Source organism: Siniperca chuatsi, linkage group LG5 (genome assembly GCF_020085105.1).
Source record: "Siniperca chuatsi isolate FFG_IHB_CAS linkage group LG5, ASM2008510v1, whole genome shotgun sequence".
NCBI lineage: Eukaryota > Metazoa > Chordata > Actinopteri > Centrarchiformes > Sinipercidae > Siniperca > Siniperca chuatsi.
Genome location: NC_058046.1, coordinates 28,843,345 through 28,856,180, shown reverse-complemented (window position 1 = coordinate 28,856,180; position 12,836 = coordinate 28,843,345). Strand labels below are relative to the sequence as shown.

Sequence of the window (12,836 nt, the reverse complement as noted above, 5' to 3'; positions counted from 1 at the left end):
CATTTTCTTCTTCTCTCATGAAGTGCCGCGGGTCAGAGGCAAGATTTAACCACTGAAGCGTTGAGCAGTGCAGTAGTTTAAGACAAGATCCTGATGTACCCCTGGGTGTGCAAATCTGTTTAGAAAAAGAGAGAGGGAAATAAATAGCTAAACATGCTGCTCTCAATCATACACTGTGTGCTTTTCCTCCAGGTCATTTTATTTTCCCTTCCTGCTTTCCCAGTGTGATCAATCACACAAGAAGAGATGTGTGCATGCAAGTGTGTGGATGTGTGTGTCACTGAGAGTGGGTGTCTGTAAATGGATCGCAGGGCAGATGCAAACGCCCGGGGGAAATCTTCCTTGGTGTGGGGCTAAAGCCTGTTTTGTCTTCACGCCTTTGGTTGTGTGTCTTTTTGTGTGTGTGTATGTGAAATGCAAGTGTGTTCCGTGGCAGACAAACACCGTCATGCTGAGTGGTGTGCATCATGGACGCTCGTTGTGTGGCAGCAGCATATTATCATCTTGTTAGAGGCGAGGACAGAGTGGTCATTACAACCTCCTCCTCTGCCGACGGCTGTGTGTTCAGCCTTAATTTACATGCTCGTGTCATCCGTTGTGTGCAGTGTGTGTCTAGGAGACGAGAGCAAGACCCCGTGTAAGTGGAGGCTAAGATTCCCTGGGCATGATGCTCTTTTTTTTTTTTTTTGTGATATCTGAAGGTCATGTCAATGGATGAATATGATGTGGTGGACCTAGAACATGAGACGTTGGTGTTAGTGGTGACCAGCACATTCGGCAATGGCGATCCACCTGAAAATGGAGAGGTATGTTACATATCAACAGTTAATTAAGCACAGGACAGACGCACAGATTACTAACAGCCCTTCTTTGGTTACTGTAGAAATTTGGAGGTGCCTTAATGGAGATGCGCCACCCGACATCCAACACAGAAGATAGAAAGTGAGTTTAGTCCCTCGAACTACCTGTGTTTGTCATTTTCCATCTTTTGCGTCCCTTGAGTAATATATCGGTGTGTCTCATCTCTCTGCTTTCGCCTCCTGTCCAGGAGCTACAAGGTCCGTTTCAACAGTGTGTCCTCCTACTCTGACACTCGCAAGTCTTCCAGTGACGAGCCAGAAGCCAGGATTAACTTTGAGAGCACAGGACCTCTCGCCAACGTCAGGTAAAGAAAACCAAACCAGATCACATCAAATCAATCCTCCGACTAGCAAACGGACTCGTGACACCACCCCGCCCCATTTCAGTATTGATGTATTGGATAATGTATCATGAAAATTGATTCATTCTACGCAGAGGGACAGTACAGAAAATAATCATTTGAATATGTCTTCAAATGTAACTCATTCAGGCTCTCAAATTACTTTTTCATGGTAACTAGCAACTATAAGAATGTAATTATTTGTATGTTTCTTGTATATTGTTACATTTTTGGCATGGTAAAGGAAGAAAAAGTCCGCAATGATAAAGTCTGCTCGATATAAATGAGATTGTTTTGAAAAGCAAAGCCCCAGCCTTGCCTTGAATTTGGAAACAGTAATCGACACAACACTTGGCAGCACAAACCATATTTCAACAGTTTTTTTAAGTGGGTAACACAAAAGTTATTACACAAATCAGTAAAGTAAAGCTGTAGGGTTGTCTGGCTCTGTAAGAAGTGCAAAATGGAACATAATGAAGTAAAGTAACAAGTACAAGATACAAGGACCATAAACATTTCCCAATAGGCTTTCCTAATCTTTTTTTCCTTCAAACACAATCACCTGAAAAACAAAAGTTAAATCTGTTCATACATATAATACATAATCTCTCTGAATCTAAATTAGATTTCTTTGAATTGAATTTTCATCACTCTATATGAAAGTGGACTCCTTTGCTTGTAAAATGTTTTTGGGATGACAAATCACATTGCAGTGGACAGTTTGCTGACCTGTTAAAGAAGAGGAGACCACAAAAATTTTGCTCAAACTTGAACCTGATGCAGGTTGACTGCTTCACAGCGAAGCAGCGGAAAGGTGACTTGTCTGTTCTCAGAAAAGTGATTTATTTCATGTTTGCATCCATCTAAAACCAAACAGGACAAGTATTCATAAATACGTCAGCTGTTTTGGTACTTTTTGAGAGCGAAGAAAGGGCAAGTTTCTAACGTGGGTGTGTGTTTTGCTTTTTTAACACTACCCACCTCTCTATCCATCTCTTTATTCATATGTGTGTGTCTCTGTTTAGGTTCTCAGTGTTTGGCCTTGGCTCCAGGGCCTACCCACACTTCTGCGCCTTTGCCCACGCTGTGGACACGCTGTTTGAAGAGCTGGGGGGGGAGCGCATCCTACGCATGGGAGAAGGAGATGAGCTGTGTGGCCAGGAGGAGTCATTCAGAACCTGGGCCAAGAAGGTTTTTAAGGTTGGTTTCTTGGGCTAAGACCCTTTGGGCTTGGTGTAGTTCATTTTGTCAATCATAATGGTGTGGTGTGTTTGGAACTGGCACATCATGCTCAATGCATTTTTGGCTTTAGTTGATGATAGGCATGTTGGTTATTTGTCAGACTTGTTTTTGATATTAATATGATCCCCTGTTTTCTTTACAACTACAACAACATAAATTAAATCAGAAAGCCTTCCCACCCCATTAAAACAACCCCGACAGTTAAGGTAGTATTTTGAAGGTGTTTGGCCGTACATGACCTTGAGCTGATGGAGGCAGTCCTAGAATGCAAGCAAACATTTTCCCAATTTGTTGTTATTCCTGTGGCGGTGTGAAGGGGAACTTTGAATAAAATGGTCGTGTTCTTTCCTGTGACTGTGTTGTTACATGTCAAGGCTGCCTGTGACGTGTTCTGTGTCGGCGACGATGTGAACATTGAGAAGGCCAACGACTCCTTGATCAGCAACGACCGCAGCTGGAAGAAGAGCAAGTTCCGCTTGACGTACACAGCCGAGGCCCCGGCCGTCACAGAAGGTAAATAATAATCCTGTTGGAAGTGAATAATGAACTGTTGAAATCTTGATGTTAAAAGGGCAATAAGCGCTAATAAACACAAAATGACTAATATATCTGTGCAGGGATGGTAATGTTATTGATCAAGACCAGTGACTCATCCATTATATCACCTGGTGCTGAGATTTGTGGCTCTGTTGTGGAATGAAAAATGATAATGCCTTTCTACCCTAGAGGTCTGTCCAAAATGTTGGACCAGGTCTGAAATAGACCAGGGGCTCTGTTACCTAATTTGCATACATACAGCACTTTAAATGAGATAAAGATTGTGAACTAAGCTTGATGCTAGGCAGCATGCAGTATTAGTAAATAATGACTCCCACGATAGTAACATTAAATTTTACTTTATGATAATATTGGATGATGCAGTTTGTGGTGCTGTTGAACTGTATTATATACAGAGGTGTTTCTGTTAATTAGCCTACCCTCATTGATATACGCTGGGTGGATAAAATAATAGAAACACCTGTAAGAAATCAAATAAGCATATTTTACAAAATGTTGAACCTGAACAGATCAGGTCTATAGATAAACATTTTATTTTAGACAAGTCTCTAAATAAAGCAAATGTCATGTATCTGATGGCGTTTTGTTTCTGTCTGCCAACAGCATTATACAGCATTCACAAGAAGAAAGTCTATGGAGCAAAGATGCTAGAATCTCAAAACTTACAAACACCCAAATCCAAGTAAGTATGTACTGACACATGAAACACTTTCACAGGAAAGAAATGAAACACATATTTGTCTCTTTTGGTAAACATGTGAAATAACAGTTAATTGATCTAATGCACTCTTCTGGTGTCCAACTCCATTCAGTTTACTGTGGTGTGTGAACTAAATGGAACAGACTGAAAATGGTTCAGTGTTGTTCCCCAAATCTCCGATCTCTTTTACAGTCGCTCCACCATATTTGTGCGGCTCCACACAAACAACCACGACAGACTGAGCTACCAGCCCGGCGACCATCTGGGCATCTTCCCTGGTAACCACGAGGACCTGGTGACGGCTCTCATAGATAAACTGGAGGATGCTCCACCTGTCAATCAAATTGTCAAAGTGGAGTTCCTGGAGGAGAGGAACACTGCCCTAGGTGGGTGATGCTATTAGAAACGTCACGCTGCTTTACGAATACAGTAGGCGTGCAATCAGGAGAGTTTCAGTTTGAAATCTGGGCAGGGTGTCAAAATCAAAACATGAATAAGAAACAGTCTCTCTTGCCTCAACACACAACATGAAGTCACACTTTGGTGAGGGATCTGTGCCCAGAAATCTTTCAGTGAAGCTGCATATTGGCAAACAGTTGTGGTGACACTGGGTGACTTAAATGTGATTTTTACTGTGACTGTGAAGCAAGGTGTTTCTTAAACACAGTATGTGTGCTTAATCCAACTTTACCTTGACAAATTAAACCATTCTTTGTAATAGCTTATTAAACTTCCTGCCTTCCTCTGTAAAAAGCTTTCTCCTGTCATACTAGACTAGATCATCTGCATGGATAATTTGTCTCCCCAGAGTCTTTTGAACTTGGCATACCTGGTCTATAATTGTATTAAGGGTAACAATTTAGTTTAACCCAGGGGCCTTTCACGAAAGCGATCTGCGAGCACTGTTTACACGCAGATTGGAAATGGTGTCAATGTCACGTTTTACAAATGGTTGCTCACAGTTGCAGATACATTTGTGAGTTCTACAGGGCAACAAGTTGTTTTGAATAGTTTAGTGTCAAGTGAAAGGAAATAATTTCATGTTCATGATGAAACAGGCTCTAAGCTAAAATGACAGTAGTTGTAGTTAAAAAAAAAAAATGTACTGCATGTAGCGTTTATTTATTTTTTTGGCCACTTGGGGGCAGCGGACCAGACAGTTAACACAACACTGACATAACCTTATAAAGATGTTGTGGTGAACATGTTAGCAAACAACTTCCTATTTACACATTCAACAGACATAGAGCAACATTAGCTTTCATTTGGAGTTGTGTTTCTGGTCAGCTGACAAATGTAAGTCCAATACCTAGTCACCTCTTAGCTCTGTTTTGGTCTCAATCAACTCCTGAGAAAAATATGACTCTTTAGCAGTAATTGCTTCACTGTGTTCACCAAATAGTCACTAACTTTGTCAGTCTGGCTTTTGGTGCAGGGCAGGTTGCGAACAGTGGGTTTATCAGTGCTTTTTCACTGTAAACAGCTGCCTGCTGCACCTGGAAACAGGGTTTATAAGAGTTTGCAGAACAAAACGAAGAGCTAAAAGAAGCTAAAATGCTCCATAGAGCTGAGGGGAACTGCAGAGTTGGGTAATAATTATCTGTGGCTTTATTACCACAAGCGCTCCTTTTCATGTTACTCATTTGATCCACTGTTAATATAAAATATGAATTAACACACCTTTTAACCTTCTTTTTTTGCTGCAGGTGTAATCAGTAACTGGACAAATGAGACTCGTATCCCTCCCTGCACCATCTACCAGGCCTTCCAGTACTTCCTGGACATCACAACCCCACCGAGCCCTGTGCTGCTGCAGCAGTTTGCTGCTCTGGCAACCAATGACAAACAGAAAAAGAAACTAGAAATCCTCAGTAAGGTAAATTCACTTAGTCCTCGGCATTACCATTAACACTGACCTTTAGAATTATTGAGCTGCTGCTGCGCTGAGCGCTTAGCTTGGTTCGTGACCAGACGCATGAGGGATTTGCGATGTATGTGTGTAGGCTATATCCAAAAATATACTCTCTCTCTTTTTCCATTTGTGAGCCAAATGTATGCAATATACATTTTTTCACTTTTTATTAGAACACTTCATAGCACAGTTCTATAAACATTCACCATGTGTTTAAGGCACAACAATAACCAACACATTCTTCATGTTTGCTATCAAAAGACGGGAGATAGTTTTCTGTGTCTGAAAGCCAATTTGATGCACTTTGCACTGATGGAAATGTGTACAGTAAGAGTCAGCTGGCGCCAAATTAAAGCCGTTGATCGTTCTAACCCAGAGCCACAGTGCCTCCCACAATTCACTCTCCATTTTTGTCAATGCGTGGAAAAGGCTGGCAGAGCCCAAGCAGTAACTCATATGCTGATACATCGAATCATTGTCACCAAAGCAAGAGGAAAAGACGGAACAGTCCTGAATTCAACAGAACAGTAGAATCAGCACTGCAGATCGTTTTTTTATTTTTATTTTGCGCTAAATATCAAGCTCATTTCAGCACTAATGCAGGGTTTCTCAAACTTTTCTAATCCTCTTGTTTCTCATAATAAACATTAGAGAACAGTCAAACTGTCATGTTTGTTTTTATTATTGCGTTCTGTTTTCAAATGCATGAAAGAAGGAATTGATTGAACAAAAATGATATTACAAAGTCACTAACAATATCTCAAAGAAACTAACTATATCAGTCTCTGAAAAGACCCACAACCCCATCTGTGTATCGACTTTGAAAAACCCAGGCCCAAAAGTACTTTTGATGTTGAAATTTTGATAATTGAACATACGGTGCTTCAAACAGTGTTTCGGGCTCAGAATGGAGACTGCACCAGGCTTCTTAATGGCCACTGTGTCACTCATTAGCAGCTTGAGAACAAAGCAAAAGTTGGGAACATATCAAAGTTTTTAAGCCTGGTGGCAGTACTCTAAATTCATCACATCCAAATGTCAGTGATGACTTGCAAAAACAGTTGGGCAGTGAATGGTGAGTGGCTCTGCTTGCGGCTGCCTCCTGCTCTCAAGTCAGATATATTTACAGATCTAAAAGAGGAAACCATCCTCTGTTTTTTATTATCAGTTATTTTGGTTTCTTAAGAAGTACAACATCTTACCAAGACAGAAATTAAATCTAATAAATATCCACCTGTACTTTTATCCCACCTTGTCTTTCTCCTTGACATCCCAGGGCTTGCAGGAGTATGAGGAGTGGAAGTGGTACAACAATCCGACACTGGTGGAGATGCTAGAGGAGTTCCCCTCCATCCAGATGCCCTCCACTCTGCTGCTCACCCAGCTGCCCCTGCTGCAGCCTCGCTACTACTCTATCAGCTCCTCTCCAGACCTGCACCCAGGAGAGATCCACCTCACCGTCGCTGTGGTCTCTTACCGTGCCAGAAGTAAGGGCTTACTATTCATTTGGGACTCTTTTTCAGTTCAAGAGCTGTTCTAACCAAGCGGAGCATTAGCTAACGTCTTTCCATGACTGAGAGGATGAACTTTAATGCTCCCATTAGGCTTTTGAGGGTCTGATTTTTATTTTTTCTGGAATTTCGTACTGCCAATTTCTTGACATTTCAGTAAAAACTTGAAATAAACTCAAGCATACCCTGTGGTATCTAGTAAATTGTATTTATCAGTAAATTATTACTCAAAAAAGTACATATCCTATATATACATTTTGCTTCGGTTCAGTTTCAGTGTCTTGGAAAAAAGGCGCTGTGCTGTGGCTCTTTCAAGGTTGCTGCAAAGACTCAAAAAGTCAAATGACTCAGCCTCTCTGAAAACCCTCCAATGGCTCAAGGAAAATTGATTGGAAGTTATCTTGGAAAGCCAGTCTGCTTTATAGGGCAGCCAGACCACGACTGTAATTACAAGACACGTAGATTTTGAAACACCTCAGGAAGATTCTATATCTCTAAACAGATTCTATTTAGAGATATGGACACAAACACAGATGAGAGAAAACACTGCAGGTATACCAGTCTGTCTGACAGTATACAAAATGCGATTCAGTTTTAGTGCATAGTATATCACAAGGCTTTTATATCTCCACCTTTATAATTAGCACCTATACTCTCAGACTGTCAAGTAGTTAGAAAACATTACCAGATGCTATTTTCTCTCACACATGTAATGTGTACTTGTGCAAACATGTTACTAGATTGTATACGCAGCAGCTGAATTACTGTAATTTCCCTTTAGAGAGAGAGAGGAATGGCCCTAGCCTTGGTGATAGGGCCACTCTTCTCCTGTTAGTTTGTGCACTTTAAGAGAGTGGGAGGTGGAGGGGAGAGAAATAGGTAAAGTGCTTGCTTGGTAATCATCCCTTTCAGATGGAGAGGGACCTATCCACCATGGAGTGTGTTCATCGTGGCTCAACAGGATAGAGAAGGGGGAGATGGTGCCGTGTTTTGTGCGAGGGTAAATATTACACTGTTTTTCCAAGGAATTTTGTAGAATGTCAGATGAATCTGTGCTGTGGCATGTTAAAGGAAATAAGCTAATTTGCTATCTTGCCAAGAGTTAGAGAAGATTGATACCACTCATATATCTGTATGATAAATATGAAGCTAACTTACCACCAGCAGCTGGCTAACTTAGGCAGATTTTGCTACATTCCCTCCATTCTTTGTACTACCAGCACCTCTAAAGCTCACTAATTACCATGTTTTATCTCTTGTTTAGTCTGTACAAAAATGTGTAAAAACGACAAATAGCCATTTTACCCAAGGTTATGAGCCAGACTATGGGACCAGTAACTTCCTGGAGTCTCCGCTGGTTGTGGACCAACAAATAGCCTGGCACATAACCCCGTAAAACAGCAATTTGTCATTTTTACACTAGACAAACGTGATATAACGTTTTAAATTAGTAAGCTTTAGAGGTGCTGGTAGGCGGTAGCTGTTTCCAGTCTTTGTACAAATAATAATAATAATGCATTTTATTCATAGGCACTTTTCAAAGACACCTTACAGGCACAGCTAATAACAAGCAGCAATGTATCAAGACATCATAAAATCAAACAAAGCAGTAACTAGGTATAAAAATCTTCATCAGTGCAAAACTCAATATGGTTGTAGTCATTAGTGACAGAATCAGACCAAATATGCCAGTTTAAAAAGGTGTGTTTTAAGACGGGATTTGAAGGTGAAGAGAGTCAATATTGCAAATGTCTTGTGAGAGAGAGTTCCAAAGATGAACAGGGCAGAACAACTGAAGGCTCTAGGCCCCATGATAGTCAAGCAGGCAGCTGGTGTGGTGAGTTGGATAGCAGAAGAGAATCTAGACTGAGTACGGGAAGGTGTGTAGATATGAAGGAGTTCGGAAAGATACAAAGGGGCTAGCTTATGAAGCTGATACGAAATCGATACGGTATTTAACAGGGAGCCAGTGAAGTTGCTTAAGAAAATGAAACTAAGTTAGACTACAAAGTTAGCTTCATATTTTGCATGCAGACATGAATCATAATCAATAATCTTCTCATCTTACTCACTTGCCAAAATGTCAAACTATTCCCTAATTTCACAAGCTTTATGGTCACTTGTAGGATATTTTTACTTAATTTGTTTTGTCTGTTGCATTGTTTTAGTGCACCGTCATTCCAACTTCCCAAAGACAACCAAGCACCTTGTATCCTGGTGGGTCCAGGAACAGGTATCGCCCCATTCAGAAGCTTCTGGCAACAGAGACTATATGACCTTGAACACAAAGGTTGGTTTTTTTCTCATTCCTTAGAGATGTATTTAATACTACCTCAAAGAGAGGCTTTGCAGTGGATGTTCACTGCTGCACACGAACCTGTAGACAGAATATTCAATTTGATGGCTCATTATAAGAATATCCAGGAAAAGCTGATAAATGTATTCTTTCAGTTAAAATGCTGTCATATGCACCTCTGCCAGGATTTGATCTGAATTTCATTACTCAGAGATTTCAATAATATACAAAACAGACTATCACTTCTACAACATCATTCAGAGCAACAAAGTAACTCTGCCTGTCACCTTTAGGAATTGAGTCGTGCCCCATGATCCTGGTGTTTGGTTGTCGGCAGTCTGAGATGGACCACATCTACAAGGAGGAGACCATCCAGGCCAAGAACAAAGAAGTGTTCAAGGAGCTCTACACGGCCTATTCCAGAGAACCAGGCAAACCAAAGGTACAAGCGCTAAACTGTCCATAACTGGATGAGTCAGCTTGTCACAGCTCTCTTTGGACTGTTGTATGGGTTTGAAATAAAATCACCGAGTAGAGAAAGGGCTGAATAAAAAACGCTGTCGTATTCTGAGGTGCACTCACTCCAATTGACGATTTTAATGATTTGTTTTTTTGCTGTCCTCTAAGTCCTCTTTATGTCTGCATCCTTTGCCGTTCTGAATGATTCTTGTTTTGTTTACTGTTCTGTTCCTTTTAGCAATGATGTTCAGTAAGGGAGTTTAAAAAGAACGGAATATACAGAATATAAAGTATGGAAAAATAATTCTCCATACTCAATCTTTCAGCTTTCAGTTTGCAAATTCTACTTCAGTTTATTTTATTCCCTCTCGCTCAGTGGTCTCCTGACTGTTTGTTTTTTCACATTGTTTCCTTTCCTACTTTTCTCACACTTAACTTCTTCATGCACACTCATCATTCCTCCTCTGCCTCTCTGTCAGAAATATGTACAGGATGCACTGCGCGAGCAGCTGTCAGAGACAGTGTACCAGTGCCTGAAGGAGGAGGGAGGACACATCTACGTGTGTGGGGATGTTACAATGGCCGGGGATGTTCTCAAGACTGTCCAGCAAATCATCAAGCAGCAGGGCAACATGAGCCTAGAGGATGCTGGCTTCTTCATCAGCAAGCTTCGGGTAAGCGCGAGGGAAAGAGTGCAGTTCATTGTGTAGCATCGTCACCATGATGTTCATCATTAAACCGCACTGAGCAGCTTGGAGTAATGGTAGTGTCAAGTGCTCTCTCACCATTGCAGAGGTGCCCTTGAGCAATGCAATCATCCCCCAGTTGAACACGCAAGGTTTCGGAGCTGCTGAAATATATTGACGTGAGTCAGTATTTCCTGAAAAAGGAAAGGTTAAAAAAAAACACCCCCACGGGCTAATTTTAATTTGTGACCTCAGGGGTGAAAAGGCTGAAAAGGAATAATGACAAGTGTCACCAAGCCTACTATTAACACGCTCACCTGTTTAGAATACAAATGGACTGAATCAGTACTGTTCAGTGAATCTGTAAAATCCAATGACTGCAGGCATCTAAACACACACAATATATCTGTCCATCTACAAATGTTTAATTATAATTTTAAGAAAATCTCAAATATATTCCTGGGTTGGCCAAAAGAATGTGCCTAAAAAAAGAAAACTCCGACAGTAAACGTGCATATCTGCATACTTTCAACTATCCATGCTGATGGTTACAACTGCTGTATCCCTGGTGTTTAACCCTTCTAAATACTATCCAGTAAGACCTCTGCTGTGAACTAAGAAATAGTCTGAAGCCATCATGTATTTTCTTTGCATGTTTTTCCAGAAGGCGGCCATTCTGGATGTTTCTAAGATTTGTATCTCTATATTCTACTATTTCTTTCTTTGAAATCAGCCCTGTCATTCACTGTTAAACAATTTCCAAAACAATATCCATCTCACATTTTCCTCCCCTTCTCTGTCTACTTTCACCATCCCACCGTATCCAGGATGAGAACCGCTACCATGAGGACATCTTTGGTGTCACCCTGCGCACCTATGAGGTCACCAACCGGCTTCGTTCGGAGTCCATTGCCTACATTGAGGAGAGCAAAAAGGACTCAGATGAGTAAGTGGCTTGTGCCTTTAATTTCCAGCATTTTCCATAGGCTTTTCCTAACGGCAGATTGAGGTGATAAAAACACACAATCCTTTTTCCAAAGCAGATCTGTACTGGGAGGAGAAAAACATCTCACTGGTTGAGTTAAACCTCAGTGGGTAAGCCAAATAATAGCAGTTCTTCTGACTATATTCTCTATTTAATACTCCTGTGCAATATACTCTGTTTTCAGTTTAAAATTCCATATTTATTGATATTTATTCATACTTCTATTACTGCTGTGCAATGCTAATAAGCTACACTTAACTTGACAGTATCAATAAAGTATTTCTGATTTCTGATTCTGTCCTTTTCAAATGTCAATGCTAGAAGAAAGGCCTTAGAGTCATTAAACAGAAAGGTTTATCATATTGTCAATATGAATGTGCTTATTAAATTTTATTGGCAATATTCTTAGTAGATTATGAGATATCTTGTGTGCAGTCTTAACATTTTGCCGTTTGCATGGCACAAAAGACAACCACAGCAGATTTTATAGTAACCTGCCCAGTAGCTTTTGACATTTCTTGCTTACAAATGACTATTTTGGGTGATGGTGTTGAAGGAAAGGTCAGGGGGTCACCAGAAACAGTAGGATCCCTCCTCTAGGTGTCATGAATATCAGCATCAAATTCTATTCTATTAGTTCTAGCGGTGTCAAAAATTGGCCAAAAATGACGTTCGATTATTTGTTCTAAAAAAAAAATAAAGGTTCGAACTATTTGAATATCTATTTTTGTGCATTAGGTCCATAAGATGGCAAACCAATACAACGAGAGGCATAACTACTTGTAGGTATATTTGTTTCAACATAAACGCGTCTTTTAAAAGATCTACATATCTACACACTACACATTTCAAAATAAACAAATAATGTTTGGGTGGAGTTCCGGAAGACTCCACAATTTTGCCGTCTGCTGACCAAAATCCGAATCTCAAGTTCTTTGGGTGTATAAAACCAGCCCACCGGGTGACCCGCTTGAGCTAGCTCTGAGCTGCTTAGATTGTGCATACAAATATACATGTCTAAATTTTTATTAATATGGACAAGCTACACATCGTTAGATCGGTTAGATTCTCCACAATTCAATCGTTCAGTTCATTTTACGGCATGGTAAACAAGAGAGATGAAAAAAAGTGGTGACTGCCTACCTTTTGAAGCGGTCATAAATTCCAAATATGTGTCTATTCCTTGATTATTTATATTCCTTTAGTCCGTAATGATCCACCGATCAAAAGAATCAAAACGGTTTTTCATAAAAATCAGATAGGGTGAAGTTTTACGGTATTTCCAA

General features: G+C 40.5%; 1 protein-coding gene across 1 annotated transcript in view; it reads left to right on the top strand.

Moving 5' to 3' along the window:
- The window catches only part of nos1 (nitric oxide synthase 1 (neuronal)), a 38,170-nt gene that overhangs the window by 23,540 nt on the left and 1,794 nt on the right, over positions 1-12,836 (top strand). The window contains exons 15-29 of the mRNA XM_044196548.1: positions 702-806; positions 884-942; positions 1,049-1,165; positions 2,227-2,401; positions 2,818-2,956; positions 3,605-3,683; positions 3,894-4,087; positions 5,408-5,577; positions 6,890-7,100; positions 8,037-8,124; positions 9,293-9,414; positions 9,714-9,862; positions 10,359-10,553; positions 11,393-11,511; positions 11,606-11,660. Of these exons, the coding sequence (XP_044052483.1) occupies positions 702-806; positions 884-942; positions 1,049-1,165; positions 2,227-2,401; positions 2,818-2,956; positions 3,605-3,683; positions 3,894-4,087; positions 5,408-5,577; positions 6,890-7,100; positions 8,037-8,124; positions 9,293-9,414; positions 9,714-9,862; positions 10,359-10,553; positions 11,393-11,511; positions 11,606-11,645 (1,962 nt within the window). The 3' untranslated portion in view covers positions 11,646-11,660. The remainder of the gene's footprint in view (positions 1-701; positions 807-883; positions 943-1,048; positions 1,166-2,226; positions 2,402-2,817; positions 2,957-3,604; positions 3,684-3,893; positions 4,088-5,407; positions 5,578-6,889; positions 7,101-8,036; positions 8,125-9,292; positions 9,415-9,713; positions 9,863-10,358; positions 10,554-11,392; positions 11,512-11,605; positions 11,661-12,836) is intronic.